At 37.3% G+C, this 17,956-nt stretch overlaps 3 protein-coding genes across 7 annotated transcripts in view; 2 read left to right on the top strand and 1 right to left on the bottom strand.

Annotated features, from left to right (window-relative positions):
• Window positions 1-1,683: 1,683 nt before the first annotated feature.
• Window positions 1,684-15,732, bottom strand: THAP10 (THAP domain containing 10). The gene is given in 6 exon segments (XM_070418952.1): window positions 1,684-1,765; window positions 1,767-1,877; window positions 1,988-2,096; window positions 2,099-2,110; window positions 15,084-15,310; window positions 15,656-15,732. Coding segments are annotated over 6 exon segments (618 nt in total).
• On the top strand, window positions 5,091-5,278 carry LOC139005409 (large ribosomal subunit protein eL39-like). Its single transcript, XM_070407653.1, has one exon. The coding sequence runs from the start codon at window positions 5,091-5,093 to the stop codon at window positions 5,244-5,246; it is 156 nt and encodes a 51-aa protein (XP_070263754.1). The 3' UTR covers window positions 5,247-5,278.
• The window catches only part of LRRC49 (leucine rich repeat containing 49), a 177,976-nt gene continuing 175,637 nt past the window's right edge, over window positions 15,618-17,956 (top strand). For 4 of the 5 annotated variants that reach the window (XM_070431160.1, XM_070431168.1, XM_070431152.1 and 1 more), the window contains exons 1-2: window positions 15,618-15,778; window positions 16,409-16,465. In XM_070431160.1, coding sequence (XP_070287261.1) covers window positions 15,731-15,778; window positions 16,409-16,465 — 105 coding nt within the window. In that variant the 5' untranslated portion in view covers window positions 15,618-15,730. The other variant, XM_070431175.1, reaches the window with a different exon arrangement.

Raw genomic sequence — 17,956 nt, 5'->3', positions numbered from 1 at the left:
AGGTTCTTCCAATCATCCAGAACTAAAAAGACATGTGAGGTACAAAATGGGCATTTATTTTTATTATTTTCAACAAAAGAGTTATAAGAAGTTTATCAGAAATCATTGTAACAAATTACTTCATGGTACAAAGTTGTCATATACATTTTCCTGGTCAATGGCAGATGGGGCAGCTAAGTTTCATATGCTTATTTAATTCAATACAGAGGGATTGATAGAGGAAAACCTAATTTCTAAAATTGGGGTATGTTATAAATGTAATTTTTTTGCATGATGTTAGTAATTTTAATCTAATTTAAACAAATTAACTTGTGATAGGAACTGATGCAACTAGATTTCATTAACAAGGTAATGTAAGTATATAACCACTATTTAAAATTGATTCCCTTCTCAAATTTTCTGTAAGAGCCATTGCTTCACCAGAAATGTTCACAGGGTAGATTTAATAGTGTTACAAGTGGGCAGACTAATAAATAACATAGACCATAATAATCAATGGTAAAAAAAATAATAATCAAGGGTAAATGTCCTGGCTTTACCCCAAATCATTTAATAGTATCATTATTATATTATATAATGGTTGTGCTCACTATCATTGTTCTTTATTTTTAAACTAGAGGTCTGGTGCATGAAATTTGTGCACTGGGGGGGGGGGGGGGTACCTCAGCCCAGCCTGCGCCCTCTGACAGTCCGGGACCTCTCACTCCTTACCGCCCACCTGCTCGCTGCTCCTTAGTGCTGCCGCGGAGGTGGGAGAGGCTCCCGCCACCACCACTGTACTCACCAGCCATGAGCCTGGCTTCTGGCTGAGCAGTGCTCCCCTTGTGGGAGCGCACTGACCATCCGGGGGCAGCTCCTGCGTTGAGCATCTGCCCCCAGGTGGTCAGTGTGTATCACAGTGACCGGTCGTTCTGGTTGTTCCGCTGTAAGGGTTGCTTAGGCTTTTACTATATAGATTATTTAGAAGAATAGTGAAATTTTAACTCATGAATATCAAGTTAGTTCCCATATGAGCTTTGCTTCTGAACTAAGCTTAAATATTCAATTCTTTTTTTTTTATATTTTATTGATTTTTTTACAGAGAGGAAGGGAGAGAGATAGAGAGTTAGAAACATCGATGAGAGAGAAACATCGATCAGCTGCCTCCTGCACATCTCCTATTGGGGATGAGCCCGCAACCCAGATACATGCCCTTGACCGGAATCGAACCTGGGACCTTTCAGTCTGCAGGCCGACGCTCTATCCACTGAGCCAAACCGGTTTCGGCTAAATATTCAATTCTTAATCTTGACCTGGAAATGCTGCTATTGTGTGTATCTTTAAAATTTACCTTTATTGTTGGGATGTTTATCTTCCTTTTGTTGAGTTGTGTGAGTACTTTATATATTTTGGAAATTAACCCCTTATCAGATGTATCATTGGCAAGTATATGGTTTTATTTTATAACTCGATTTTCACCAAAAAGATAAAAAGAATAAGAAAGCAAAAGAGGGAGTTTGGGGTTGTGGACAGGATTATCTTCATTATTTTGGCAGGCAGGTAAAATTTTGCATAGAGCTAAACATATTTTGCTGATACTCAACTGTCAAGTTAACTGGAAGTGACAGATTTACAAAAGCAAAGAGATAAGTATATGCGTCAAGATTTGAAAACCTATAGCACATCAAATCATTTGATGTGTTTTTAACTGGTCTCTTCTTTCACTTGCTTAGCTATATAAGACAATTTATTCTGTTCACGCTTGATGTCCAAGGCTGAATCTGTCTGAGTCATTGGAGTAAATGCCAAAGATAGAGGAAGTTCTAGACTATAATTCATCAGCCTGACTAGTTGCATTACACAGAAGTTTCCCAAACACTTTCACTTTGGCCTGAATACTGGAAAGAGAATAAATTATCAATGAGTTTGACTTTGCTTTTCACATATCTTCCATATACAAAAGATCAATTCAACTGATCAATTAATTGAAGAGTCAAAACATACCCACACTACGGTGAGGACCCTTTTCAGAGAAATCTGTTTGCTTTTATGCACTGAGCCTTCTTCACAGTGAATAGGTGCTGAAGTGACATCATTTAATAGATTATCAACATATATTGTGTTTGTACAACTTCATTTTCAAATGCAATCCAAAAATGTAAGTCATAGGATAATTATATTAAAGGTAAACTTATATAGTTCTATCTTTCCAAAAGTTTCAAGTAGTAAAAAGAGTATAGATAATACTTTTCAAGATCACATCAGGATGGCTGGAATTAGAACTTAGGCAAACTGACTCCATAGTCCAAGTTCGTAAGGACTCTTCCATACTGTTCTTTACCATTTCTAAACCATAAATTGCTAAACATTCTGGTCAAGCAGAAATCTATAAACTATTAATCTCTTTGCTTACAACCATTATTTTTTCTAAATCAACAGCTGACTATGGTAATGTTACTAATATTAAATTATTATATATCAGAGCTGTAGCACTATTTTAGAAAACCCAATAATCGGTCCTTTATACCTTACAGAGAAATACATAATAAGATAATAAGATTGGCTATAGTGTTTTTATACTTCCCTGAGGAAAATTACAATGTGAAATGGAAATTTTGATTTGTGGTGGAAGTGATAGAGAGGATGAGGATTTGGAAACTTAGAAAGTAACATAAGACTAAGTACCTATAGATTATGTGGAAGAGGCTAAGAAAATACATCTAAAAATATATAAGAGGGCCTGAGAGAAGAAAAAATAAGAAGTGATAGAAAATTAAAACAAAATTATAGTGCTTTGCAACGTTACCCATGGTTCTGGTTAAACTGTCTTCAGACCACTGAAAAATATATTATTGGCATCTTTGGTTGTTGTAACACAGGCTATTAATACGCAAGTTAAAAAAAACCCTATGAAGAAACTTTTGTAAAGACTTCCTTTGTACCATGAATAATTACATCTGATATTATTAAAGACTTAAAAAATTATCTTATCTTTATTTGTGTTTATAAAATTATGACTAATATCCACTGACTATGTCTACATCTAAGCCAAGCATTTTAAAGTCTAGAATATGTATGTCTATCTTTACAGAACAGATGTATGCCCAACAAAAAGGAGTTTTAGTAATTTAATTAGATTTTAAAAAATTAATTTTTGTTGCCTAAATAACAATACATTTTATCACTGAGAAGAGAATTTACACTATACAGAGAAGCTAAAAACAAACAAAAAACTCCACACAAACAAAAAAAACAAAAACCTAAAAAATCAGTCATAATCTCATCATGCACAGCTAACAACATTATATTTTGGTATACTTTCTGTCATCTATGCATTTAAATAATTTGGACTCATGTATTTTATAATATAGTTTCTCCTTTAATATATCATGTTTTAATATTACTAAATATCCTACATCATGATTTTGTGGCTTCAAACACTGTATTGTACAGATATACAGTAATTTATTAAAACCATATTATTGGAAATATTTTTTTATTTTATTAAATTCATTGGGTGACATTGGTCAACATGAACATATAGGTTTCAGATGTGGGTTTCTATGTTACAAGATCTGTATACTGCATGATGTACTCACTACCCAAAGTAAAATCTTCTCTTGTCACTATATATTAGGACTCTCTTCTCCCCTCACCCCCTTCCTTCTGGCAACCACCACACTGCTGTTTGTGTTCATGGGTTTCAGTTTTATATCCTACATATGAATGAAATCATGTGGTTCTTACCTTTTTCTGACTGACTTATTTCACTTAGCATAATTTAAATATTCTAATTTAAATATTCTAAAAGTCTATCTATGTTGTTGCAAATCATTCTATTTCATCCTTTCTTATGGCTGAGTAGTATTCCGTTGTGTATATGTACCACATCTTCTTTATCCAGTCCTCTATCACAGGACACTTTGGTTGTTTCCATGTCTTGCCTACTGTGAATAATGCTGCAATCAACATAGGGGTGTATATATCTTTGGAAATACATTATTTTGAGGTTTTTGGGTATATATGCAGGAGAAGAATTACTGGGTCGTATGGTGGCTCTATTCTCAATTTTTTGAGGAATCACCATACTGCTTTTCGTAGTGGTTGTACCACTCTACATTCCCACCAGCAGTGGATAATGTTTTCCCTTTTTTCCACATCCTCTCTAACATTTGTTATTGCTTGTCTTGTTGACAATGGCCACTCTAACTGGAGTGAGGTGGTATCTCATTGTAGTTTTGGTACGCATTTCCCTAATTGCCAGTGAGGTTGAACATTTTTTCATATATGTATTGGCTGTTTGTATGTATTCTTGGGAGAGGTGTATTTTCAGGTCCTCTGCTCACTTTTTTATTGGGTTGTTTGTTTGGTGTTGAGTTTTATGAGTTCTTTATATATTTTGGAAATTAAACCTTTGCCAGAGCTACTGTTTGCAAATATCATCTCCCATCTGGTTAGCTGCTTCTTTGTTTTGTTGTCAGTTTCTTTTGCTGTGCAGAAGCTTTTTAGTTTGATATAGTCCCATTCATTTATATGTCTTTACTTCCCTTGCCTTTGGGGGCAAGTTCATAAGATGTTCTCTACAACCCAGGTGCATAAGTCTGGTACCTATATTTTCTTCTATGTAACTTATTGTTTTGGGTCTTATATTTAGGTCTTTGATCCATTTTGAATTAATTTTTGTACATGAGGACAAACTGTAATCCAGTTTCATTTGTTTGCATGTGGCTTTCTTGTTTTCCCAGCACCATTTATCGAGGAGACTACCTTTACTCCATTGTGTATTTCTGCCTCTTTTGTTGAAAATTATCTGTGGTTTTATAGTTGGGCTCTCTATTCTCTTCCATTGGTCTCTGTGTTTGTTTCTCTGCCAATACCATACTGTTTTGATTATTGTAGCTCTGTTGTATAATTTGAAGTCAGGTAGCATGATACCTCCAGCTTTGTTCTTTTTTTCCTCAGGATTCCTTTGACTATTCAGGATCTTCTGTGGTTCCATACAAATCTGAAAGATTTCTCATCATATTTCTTTAAAAAATGACATTGGGGCTTCCACTTCCTTCTCTCTCTTTCTCCTCCATCGAGGTGCTTGTGTTTGCTTCTCCTTCACCATGTCTTCTCACAAGACTTTCAGGATCAGGAGGTTCCTGGCCAAGAAACAAAAGCAGAATTGGCCCATTCCCCAATGGATTCAGATGAAAACTGGTAATAAAATCAGTTACAACTCGAAGAGGAGACATTGGAGAAGAACCAAACTGGGCCTATGAGAAATCACACATGAGAGATGACACATATTTATGCTGTACCAGGTTGCCTACACCTTTAAATGATTGAAAAGATGCTCTGTCTGGACAGTTGGGGCATTTTAATTGGAAAATTAATGGACTTGTGATTTTGCTCTGTTGATTTTTTCCCCCTGCAATAGTAGGTTGGTTCAGTAATAAATGTATGAGACCATTTAAAAAAAAATGACATTGGGATTTTGAAAAGGATTGCATTAAATCTGTATAGTGTTTTGGGTAATATAGCCCGAAGTTATAGGGGCTTATCTCCACAGCATTGGAACCCTGTGCTGAGGAGTCTGGTGTGGGGCTGGGACCCCTTGCTCCTCACAGAAGGCCTCTGCAGCATAGATATCCCCCCTGATTAAAACAACAACAACAACAACAACACACGTGGGTGTTGATCCAGCCCAGTCTGCACCTCTGCCCCTCCTACGAGCCTTGCTTTCTTCTTTAATTCTCTAGTTGTAGGGCTTCCATTTAGCCAGAATCCAGGCAGTTCTGAATGATGATTGTTTTGTATTTTAGTTGTAATTTTGATGTGTTGCAGTTGATTTCGAATTTTAAGGCATTGTGGTCAGAGAATAAGCTTGGTATGATTTCAATCCCTTTCAATTTATTGAGGCTAGTTTTGTGACCCAACATATGGTCTGTCCTTGAGACAGTGTTTAATGTGCAGTGGATAAGAATGTATAATCTGATGTTCTGGGATGAAAAGTTTGTAAATGTCAATTATGTCCATTTGGTCTAGTGTTTCATTTAAGGCTGCTATTTCTTTATTGATTTTCTGTTTGTTTGATCTGTCTAGAGCTGTCAATGAAGTAGTAAGGTACCCAACTATGATTGTGTTTTATCTGTCCTACCTTTAATTCTGTGAGTAGCTGTTTTATATATTTTGGTGTTCCTTGGTAGGGTGCATATATACTATTAAGTGTTATGTTTTCTTGATGCAATGTTCCCTTTATCATTATAAAGTGTCCATTTTTGTCTCTTATTATCTTTGTTATCTTGAAATCTATTTTGTCAGATATAAGTATGGCTACATTTGCTTTTCTGTGGATATTATTTGCTAGGGGAATAATTTCCCACCCTCTTACATTGAATCTACTTTTGTCTTTGCAACTTAAATGTGTCTCTTGTAGGCAGCATATGGTTGGGTTTTGTTTTTTGATCCACTCTGCTCCTCTGTGCCTCTTTATTGGTGAGTTCAGACCATTTACATTTAGGGTAATTATTGATGTGTGAGGATTTCCTATAGCCATTTTATCTTTTGTTTTCTGGTAGTTCTTTTCCTTTGTGTTTCTGTTGTTGTTTTGTTAGGTGGTATTCCATACTTCTTTCTTCTGTTTCTTTTTTTTAAAAAAATACAAAATGCCTTGGAGAGGGCCTCTTTGGATTGAGGTAACTAGTTGTTCTATTTGCTTCTTGGATTTAAGGATCTAGTTCTCTCCATAGGTTTGGGAAGTTCTCATCCACTATTTGTTTGAATAGACTCTCTGATTCATGCTCCCTCTCCTCCTCTTCTGGAATGCCTATAATTCTAATTTAAAGGATAATTTTGCTGGATATATTATTCGTGGCTGGTAATTTCTCTCTTAAAGGTATTTGAAAGAATTATCTGAAAAAAATGGCACTCTGATTAAACTGCATTTTACAGCCTGCAGGACACCTTGGACTAGCTTGGTTTTACTCTAGATTTCACTGTCATCCCACCCAGCTTGTTCCTGCACCAACATGCAAGTTCTTTCCCTTCCCTGCCAGCCAGACAGGCAGATGGGAGAGGCAGGTGTGGCCTTCTGCCTCTTCCATAAGACAGTACAGCCTTGCTTTTTTGATGGAGTCAGATAGTTCTTACAGAGCTCTTTCATTATTTTTTTTATGCTCAGTTTTTCTCTTCTTCCCTCTGTGTCATTTCTAGATTCCTATATTTGATATCACAAATTCCTTCCTCCATCTATGCTCAGTATTTCATGCTTAATCTCCTTAATTGCATACTTCATTTCTAGGATTTCTGGTTGGTTCTTTTTTAAGGTTTCAATCTCTTTGGTTAAGTACTCATTTTGTTCATTGATTTGTTTTCTGAGTGCATTGAATTGTCTATTTTCTCGCATCTTGTTGAGTATTTTCAGAACTGCAATCTTGAAATCTTTGTCATTTATATCACATATTTCCTTGTGTTCCAGCTTGCTTTCTGGAGATTTTTCATTTTCTTTCTGATCATCCTTGTTACTGTGATTATTTATGGTATTTGCTATCCTCCTTTGCCTTTGCATTTATCTCTGAAGAGCTCTTTCTACCATTTTCCAGTAGATGGTGCTGAATTGCAAGATTCTTTAATCTTTGATCTCCTAGTCTTAGGGGTGGGGTTTGTTTTGCTTTCACTATAATGGCAACCCCTGACCTCCGTGGGGTTCCACCCCAAGCACCCATCCTAGGGATCAGTCACAGATGGAAACAGCAGTTCTACTGCAATCGTTCTTGGTTTCCAGATGATATGCTCCTGGACCCAACTCCAAAGGCAATGAATGGGAAGCGAGTTTTGGGAGTCCAAGCGGTGGCAGGGCTCTGTGGTTCCATTTCTTTGTTTGAAACATCACTGCAGCCCCAACATTGGAGAGCCGCAAGGTAGAACCCCGTGCTCTGTCAGGTGTCTGCTGACTCAGATACTATTCACTCCCTTGGCTGCTTGTCCTGCTGTGTGGTCCCTGCCCTGCTCCCCCCACTCACCACCACCAGCTCTTTGTTCCTCCCAGCCAAAGGAAACCCTGCTACCCCATCTCTCTTCCCTCTCCTGGCAGGCTGAGCCAGGAGCTCCGGACTGCAGGGCTGTGTCTGCAGGCCGTCTGCAATTTCCTCCCTTCTTGTCTTCCTGCTTATTCCTGGTTGCCCACCTTTAGATGTTCAAATGCGCGGATCTCTCAGGCATGTGTCTGTGTTGAGCAAGGATTTATTGTTGAATTATAGTTGGTTCACGTTGCAATTTCAGGGAGAGCGGATAAGGGGCTCTCGCACTCTGCCATTCTTTTGATGTCCTAATGGAAATCTTTGTGTATATATATCTCATTACTTCTTCATAGTAAAAGGTTAAGAAGCAGAATTTCCAGGAATGTATTACTTAACTGGAACATGAGTCAAGAGAAAATATTTAGCGTGAGGCTAAGAGAGCCAAAAGGATGGAAAATATAGAAAGGACCACAAGAGAAATAGTGGATAAGATGAAAAAGTCTAATATATAATTTTAATTGTAGTCCCAGAGGAAAAGAGAAAGAAAATGGCATAAAAGCAATATTTGAACAAATAAACTTTACCAAATTCTCAGATGTTATTAAAATAAAAATTGTATCAGAATAAAAATAAAGGAAACCATAACTATGCACATTATAGTAAAACTGAAAACCACAGAGAAAAACTTAGGGGCAGCCAGAGGACTAAAGATACATTTCCTTCAAAGGGGCAACCATAAGACAGAATAATGCCTAAACCCTTAAAAGGGATACAGAAAGATCGAAAGCAAAATGATGCAAAAAAATAAAAAAAATAAAAACGTGAAAAAAAAAGAAAGTAAAATGATGCGAAAATATGTACTATGCCAACACTAACTAAAGAAAGCGGGAATCACTATATTAGTGTTACATAACTAATAACATAGCTTCAAAATATATAACAAAAACTGTTAGAATTATAAGACTACATATGTAAGTTCAAAATCACAGCGGAAGATTTTTAACATACCTCTTTCAGTAACTAATACAATAAGTAGACAAAAATTCCATAAGGATATAGGAAATTTAAACAACATGATTGACCAACATATGGAGCATTGTACCAAACTGCAGAACACACATACACATCTCAAGTACATATGGAACATTTATGAAAGCAGACCTATGTTAGGCCTAACACAGCTTTCATAAATTTCAAAGATTAAGTCCATCTGTGGCATATTATCTGGCCACAATGTAATGGATCTCGAAATCTACAACAAAAATGTTACTCCAAAATGCCTGTATGTTTGGAAAATGTAAAATATACTTTTAATACCTCATGAGCAAAAGATAAGATGACATTGAAACATAAAGATAGGTAGAAGATATTTTACAAAGAATGAAAAACATTCTATATCTAAAACTTGTAGGATTCAGTTAATGCCTGATTAGAAGGAAGTTATAGTCTTAAAATGTACATAATAGTATAGGAAAATTATTTAGGCTTGATTTAGACTAGAATCATTGACATCATGCAAAATGTATTACACAAAATATTTCTAACATGTACCCAATTCAAGAGTCAGTTTTTCCCTATCTATCTCATTCTACTGAATCCTGCATCTGGGAAGTAAGATCATAAAACAGCTGCACCATCTGCCATTCATTATGAAAATTCTGAAAATGATCTCATTTAACTTCTCAAGAAGTTCAGGAAGAATAGTAAATAAAGATTCAAAAAATAGAGGGACTAAGGGTGAACTGTAATGTAAACTATGGACTTTGGGTGATGTTGGGTCCATGTAGGTTCATCAATTGTAACAAAGTATCACACTGGTGGGGGATGTTGATAATGGAGAGGCTGTGCATATGTGAGAGCAGGGAGTATATGGGACGTCTCCCTACCTTCCCCTCAATTTTGCTAGGAACCTAAGCAAAACCATTCTAAAAATAGTCTTAAAATAGTTTTTAAAATACTACAAATCTTTTAAAAAAATGTAAGGAGTTGTTCAAAGTAGAAAATATTTGGTAATTCAATGTCTTGTCTTCACATAAGCAAGTTAGTTATCCTTAAGGTATTCTTTGTGCGAAATGCCTCATCTGAATATGTAAAAATATGCTAGTATTTAAGTTTTCACTTTTTAACAAGTTTGATTAATTATAAAACAGATGTGAAAAGACCTGTTAATCATTTAGCTCAGTAATTATAAATACAACTTATCAATTAAAAATAAAGCTGAAAAAACTTAATGGGAAGGAAATAATAATAGAAATAAATGAAAAAGAAAAATATACCAGAGAAAAGACTAACAAAGCAAAGTTCATTCTTTAAAAATATTAATAACAATGGTTATATACCTGGTGAAGCAGATCAAGAAAAGAACAAAAAAGCAAAAATTAATATAGATCACACAAAATTTTTAAAGATAAAAAATTATCATGAACAATTTTGTCAATATATTTGAAAATTTAGATTAAACTGACACATCTTTAGACAAAGAAAATTTATCAAAATATGAAAAAAAACAGAAATCTCCGAATAACTCTATAACTATTAAAGAAATTGGATCCATCATTAAAAATCTTTCCACAAGGAAAACTCCAGAACTAGGTGTTATTGTCAGTGAATTCTACCAAAAATTAATACTACATTTATTAATACTACATTTATCATAGTGAATATATAATGCCAATTTATAGAAACTTTCCCAGAGATATTAAAAGAGGAAACAACTCCAAATTGGCCAGCATAATCTTGATACTGAAACCCATTTTACTCATGAACACTAATGTAAAAATTCCAAATAAAATATTAGCAAATCTGATTAAGCAATGTATAAAAATAATAACACACCTTGACCAAATTGGGTTTTCTTCAGCCATGCACGTTTGATTGTATATTTCAAAACCAGAGAATGTAATTCACCACATTAACAGAATGTCAACCCACAGTCTTTGGTGCCACTTCAAATGCCAACAGGAATCCCCAGTTTGGGGTGCAGTGAAGAAGGGAACTTTATTTTGCACAAACGGCTCAACGGTAATACAAGATGGCTGTGAAAACAACACTGCTGTGGAACAGCTCCATAGTGCTACAGCATGGCAATGAAAAAAAAGGCTGTGAGGCAGCCCTGCGGCCAGGCACCTCTTTAGCTAGGCAGCTCCATGATGGCCACTCTGCTCTGCCTAGCTTCACATCCCACATGATCTATTCTGCTCTGCCACTGTCTGCTCCTGGGAAATACAATCTTCTGTCTCCCTGTTAAGTGCACTCTTGGAGCCAAAGTGGGGCTGGCTTAGATAGAAGTTCCCATCCCTGGTCCCTGATTGGTCAGAATAGAATCACTCTGATTGGTCAGAGTTGTGCAGACCCAATTGAATGGGGAAAGCCATCAGTTTTATTGGTTGAAATAGGACTCCAGGAACTCTTTTAAAAGGGCTGGCTCAGATGGTAGAAACAGTGCAGGCAGGCTAGCTAGCGCAGAAGTTTCCTGGTAGTGCAGTATGCATGAGGCCCCAGTGCAGAAATGGCTGCGAGGCTCTATTTTATTTTATTTTTTTTATTTGAGCTCAGTTAGCCACCAGGAATCCTTCTTAATAGGTGTTTTTTTTTCAGGGTTCACAAGAATAATAATATATATGATCATTAATAGATTCAGGAAAAACACTTGATAAAATTCAACATCATTTGTGATTGAAATCTGTAGCAACAACTAGGAATAGAAAACATTTTTTTTTTATGGTAAAGAACAGCTACAAAAAGAAACTAGAAAAATCTTATTAAATAGTGAAATGTTAAAGGCTTTTCCTCTGAAAATAGCAATGAGGAGTACCCATCACCTCGTCTGTTCCACACACTGTACTACTGGAGGTTCTAGGGCAACAGGAAGAATAAGAAAGAAAAGCATAAAAAACAAACAAAGGAGACATCTGTAATAATTTCAACAATAATTTTTAAAAAAGAAATAAAAACACAGGCAGCAAAAACTATTTGAGATTTTTTTATACATATAGAAAATCCAAAAGAATCTTCAAATTATTGGAGTAAGATTTTTAGATATAAGGGCAACAAAAAAAAATCAAGTTATCTATATACATTTATAGAAAAGAAAATTTTAAATACTATTTAAAATAGCAAATCCTAATAGAATAAATCTAATGAACAGTATACCAGACCTCTATGTAGAATGCCATGAAATGTTTTTAAGGGAAATGTAAAAACCCAAATAAATGGATACACTGTCCATAGATTGGAAAAAACAGTATTGTCAATATGCCCTTTCTCCACACATTCATTTAATTCAATGCAGTTCCTATCAAACTTCCACAGATAATTTGTGGAAATTGATGAACCAATTCTCAAATATATATGGAAAATTAAAGGGCCCAAAATAGCCAACACATCCACGAAGATAACAAAGTAAGAATTAATCAACTCATATTAATTCTTACTATAAGCTCTTGTACTTAAGGCATTGTGACAGGCAAACAGATAAACAGAGCAGAATTTAAAAATGTGGAAACAGCCCTGGCCAATTGCTCAGTGGTTAGAGCATTGGTCCATGGACCAAAGGGTCACAAGTTCGATTCCCTGTCAAGGGCACATACCTCGGTTGTGGACTCCATCCCCCACAGGCTCCAATCTGGGCAGTAGGCCAGTCCTCTCACATCTGCTTCCTTCTCCCTCATCTCCCTCCCCTCCACTCTCTAAAAACATCAATGGGAAAAATATCCTCGGGTGAGGATTAAAAAAAAAATTGGAAACAAACTTATGTATATATAGAACCTTGATTTATGACAAAGTTGACACTGTAGGGCAATGAGGAAATGCTAGTCTTCTCCTCCTTGCCTCTCCAAATATATTAATGTAATATGGATTGTTAGAAATGTTGGCTGGATATACTTAATTGAAAAATAGATTTGTTATCTCTTCTATGGATATGTCAACAGTTAGCCTTTGCTATTTTATAAAATCTTTGGTTGTTTCATTAGCCTGGCTTTTTCTCCCAATTTTTGACTAGATGGTATTATTATGGGAAGAAAAATGGTGTAAGAATGTGTGACACATGTTTAATATTTATCTATCTTACTATATATTTATCTAAATATAGATGCACATAAATATACTTGGGTAAAGACAGTGATGGTGGATAGGTGGTTCAAGGTAAGGACAAATGTCTTGAGTGGCATATGGAGTGGTGAGAAGGGAAACTGGCAGATAATTGAAAATTCTATTATACTACAAAAATTGTTCTACTAGTCACATAATCATTCCATAAATATTTATTGAATTCCTTAAATTTACAAAACATTGTTCTAGGTACTGGCAATATAATAATGCACAAATAAGACATGATCCCTGCTCTCATGGAGCGTACATTCTAATGTGAGGAACAAACTACACAGTTATTTCATTTTTGTGATGAATATAATGAAGTCTATGTGCTATTGAAGCATATAACATACATACAAAATGGAAGCATATGTTAGGGTATCAAAGGGGAAGGATGCTTGAGTTGGTTTTTAAATAAAAGGACTTAATTGATGATGATGGGGAATGGGAGGGGCATAATTCCAGGGTATTACATGAAGCAACTGAAAAGATCAGCATTAACTGGTACGTAGTGAGCAACAAAGAGTGGCCTTGGATAGAACTGGTGTGGTAGGGAGGGACAAAAAGCACCCAAGGACTTGTCTATTGGGTTGATAATTTTGTTCTTTATCCTGATATTGGCAGGATGCCATTAAAGAAAGGATCTTAAGCAACCACTCCAATGCAGAAAGCAAGTTGGTATTGCAGAAAGAGTTTTGGTCTGGCAATCAGACCTAGAGCAAGGATTATAGGCCTTTGAGGAAATTATTGGCCTCCTGGAATGACTTCCTCCTGCCTAAACTGTGAATTTGGACTAGATGAACACTAAAGTTTCCTTCAGCTCAAATTCTATATTTCTGTATATTCAAAGCCAAAATGTCAGTTAAAAAGAACTTAAACATATACATACACGCATATACCAAGGGCACAGACAATAGTGTGATGAAGGCCTGGAGTGGGGCAGGGGCTGTGTAGAGGAGGGCAAAGGGTGGAAAAATGGGGAACATCTGTAATATTGTCAACAATAAATATTAACAATAAATTACAAAAACGTACAGTAAATTTTAAAAACATTTTAAAGTAAAAAAAATTAAGTTATAGTTGACATACAATATCATATTGGTTTCAGGCATACAACATAGTGATTAAACATTTATACTAGTATAACTTATGAAATGATCACCCCCTAAGTCTAGTACCCATCTGACACACTGGTCATGTTTTGGTGAACTCTTCCCATGTGTAGAAAAGAATAACGTTTAGATCCAATTAAGAATCATAATTTAATCTACACAATGGGATAGGGCTGAAGTTTCATTATCTCAAAGAAGGCTGGGCAGTCTTTAAGGGAAGTGGGTAAGAAGATGGTAGTGACCAGATGGCTTATAAGGACAAAGGCAGCAGGCAGATGCAGGCAGATGGGTGAAACTCACCTTAGTAGGATCATTTAACTTAAAGGCAGCTCGTGGCAGTTAAAGAAGTTTAAGAGAAGGAAGGGATTATCAGCAATCCCCTCCCCTACCATTTTGAGGCGTACAATTGGCATTTCCTCAAGTTTGTGTCTTGCTTAATGTTTTGCAAAAACAGTATCGAGCACCCAATTCCTTGAGATTTGCTCAAATAAAACTATAAAAACCCTGGAGTCCAGGGGAAGACGCCTTTACAATCTGAAGGACCACAGTGTTGGCTGGTGTGGGTTTTGAGGGAGGAGTAAGTGGAATGAACTGTAATTCCCACGTGTTAAAGCTAAAGAGAATCTCGGCGACCACCTTCAAAGCACACTCTTCATTTTACATATAGGACACCGGACACCTTTGAGACGAGTGATTTCCCACGCGGAGACGCCTGCCCACGGTCCGAGGGTCTCTCCACCAGCCGCGGTGGCCCGGCCAGCCCCTCCGCGGTGAAGCCGCAGCCCTCCCCGGGCCGGGGCAAACCCGGAGGCTGGACGCGGCGGCCTGGAGTACCCGCCTGCCCCGGCTCTCTGCCCTTCTCAGGGCCGCCCGCGTGGCCCCCTCTGGTTACCCCGTAGGTGCTGGGGAGACACAGGGCGCCGGGCGGACACGGCGCCCGCCACCAGCCGCAGGCGCTGGGGGAATCGCAGGTTCTTCGGGATCACGGAAGAGACGTCTCAACAGGCGGGAGCGCAGTGGTCAGCGCAGACCACAAGGTCACCGCCCCGGCCAGTGGGCGCGGCGGCCCCGCGCGGCGGGTCCTCGGGGAAGCGGAACCACGGGTGGCACAGAGGCGGCCTGGCGCGGGGAAGCCGGGGTCCCGCGCATTTCCTTCCCCTACCTCCGGCCACCGGGAGAGTCGAACTGGGGCCCCAAGTGGGGGAGCGCTGGCCCTGGGACACCTTCCTCCCCCTCCTCCTCCCGCGGTCGCGGCGGGAGAGCAGGTGGCCACCCGCACAGGGATACTTGGCTCGCGCCGGGCGAGCGGAGGTGGGCCCTGAGGAGGCCCGGACCGGAAGCGGTGGCTGTCATAGCTACTGGGGTCCTGCCGCCCCGCCCCCACAAACCGCAGATTTGGGAGAGGACCAGACCGGAAATCGTTGTTTCCATAGTAACCCCTGAGCGGGTTGTCTGGGAGCTGACCCGTTTTGGTCTCTGAATCTCTGCTGTAGCGTCATTTCTAATGCAGATCTAACAGATCCTGGACTGACTTCTGCCATGATTCCCGGGAAATTCCGCTCTGTTTCTGGCCGGGCTACGAACAACGTAGGTTGGGTGTCCTCCTTTCCCTTCTTTCCATTCGCATCGTCCTTTCTGTGGCGTCTTTGTCCTGGTGATGTGTGATCGGGGCTAGGATGGCTGAGCCTTAAGCTATTGTCTGGCCGCGGCTCGAGGTTCGAGCACCCGGCCCAGGCACCTGAGGGTGTTAATATTGTATGAGGGGGTTCAGCCTCGTCCCAGATCCGCGCTTCCCAGGAGGTGGAGCTGATCTGCTGTGAAAGGCTAAGGTTCATTTAAACTCCTTTCACTAGTCAATTCATTTTTTTAGCTTAAGAAAATAATTTATTATTAATTGACGCTCCCAACTCCTTCACCTTTTTCACTGAGATATTTACTTAGGCCTGAAATGGCAAGTGTCTAGATCCTGAGGTGCTAAGTAGAGGGTTAAATTGCTGCAGACATTTTAGAAAATAAATCACAGTGAAACCTTTAATTCTTAGTTGTGATTTTATTGTTTTCAGCAAATCCTCAGAACATGATCATATAGCAGTAACAAAGAGCAAACATTCTATTTGTTGTATCTTTATTTGTATTATTTTGGGGAGGAGTGTGTGTGTGTGTGTGTGTGTGTGTGTGTAAGTTAACATATTTTATGGTTTAATTTTTACATTGCAGGTGAACTGTGGGCTTCATCTGGTTATTCAAACATCACCTTTTCCTGAGAAAAACAAAGTAAGAAATAGCAGCATGATTTAAAGAGTAAAGTCTGAACTGGAAATTTTAAGTATATTTATTTTAGTCTCCACTCTAAACCTATTTTTTTTATCTGTCTGCATAAAGCCAAAAAAAAAAAAATCCCCCAAAACAAAAACCAAAAATACCACAAAACCACCTCTTTTAAAAACTGAATCTTATTTCACCAATTGCAAGAGGTAAGGTTTTTGTATTTTGTTTTTCATATTTAAACATTTCTTAAATCAGAATCTTTCTTAAAATTGATGGGACATTGTAGTTTAATTGGGAAAGTCTTTTTCTTAGTAATGGGTAAAGGTGTGTTTTACTACTGATGGACTCTTATAATGGATAAAATGTAATAATTTGGAGGGGCCTATCTATACATTCCATTTCAAATCAGGGGAGGAAAATAGATTTGTAGTGGAAATATATTAGGCTTAATGATATTTAGAAGTTATGATATGAAGATGAGATTCTTTTCTAAACAATTTTACCATAATATCTCTGGTATTTCCGTAATTTCTGGCTTTTCATTTGATTTTTCAGGTACACATTTTTCTTTCTCTCCTATCTAACCTCAGCATTCAAACATACCCACCTCCCCATAATTGTATCAAGACAGAATATAATATTTCTCCTTTGAGCAAGTTCTACACCTCAAAACATCACAATTCATTTTTTTTCCCCTGAAGAAAATGCTTAATAGATGTCACTGGAGGAACTCTAAAGGAAAGGGCAGAGTTTGTAGATAACAGCCCGAGGAGGGTAAGGAGGGGCATAAGAAGGGTGGATGGAAGGACACAGTTAAGGAGGCAGCAGTTGCTTACATTTGGTGTATGAAAATGAACACTTGGAAATTAGACCATTTGATCATCTTGAATAAATAACAGTTAGCTAGATTAAGTGAAAACATTCTCTATTATAATTGGCCTTAATGGATTCCCTCCAAAGCTTTGCTAATTGATCTCATTGGACAAATCCTACCATTATAATGTGTTTCTAAGAATGATGGACCTCATTCCAGTTCTTTCCAAACAATTCATTTTCTCTTATGTGGACATAATGTTTTAAGAAAACACATTTAGCTCGTATAATTCATAAGAAGATAATTCAAATGCTATTATAATGTTTATAGTATGGGTGAATCAGAAGCATCATAATTCTTTTAAAATACATATTTAAATTATTTTGTGACTAATCATGAGATGTTTGATTTTTTTTTCAGTTATATCAAATAATTTAAAATAAATTTAGAGAAATCCCTTGTTAGAAGGTTTAGGTATATAATTTTATTATGTTATAATTGAACTCTTAAAGGAATTCTAGTGATAAAAACTGATTTTTTCCAACAGAATTTAGTTTTTATTTATGTTTTTCCTTATGTTTGTGAGAAAATGATTCTTTTAATCATTGTATTTGTGGTGAGGGTATAGAGGAACTGGAAGTGCCTCAGGGAGCATGGTTTCATCTGACCACATAAAATTGACT

This window comes from Myotis yumanensis, unplaced genomic scaffold (assembly GCF_028538775.1).
Source record: "Myotis yumanensis isolate MYYU_CA2020_CCGP unplaced genomic scaffold, mMyoYum1.0.hap1 SCAF_1, whole genome shotgun sequence".
Taxonomy (NCBI): Eukaryota; Metazoa; Chordata; class Mammalia; order Chiroptera; family Vespertilionidae; genus Myotis; species Myotis yumanensis.
Note: the sequence above shows the minus strand (reverse complement) of the source record. Positions and strands in the feature narration are given on the sequence as shown.

Coding starts and splice junctions, on each gene's coding strand:
- LOC139005409 (XM_070407653.1), top strand. CDS start 5,091: ATGTCTTCTCACAAGACTTTCAGGATCAGGAGGTTCCTGGCCAAGAAA.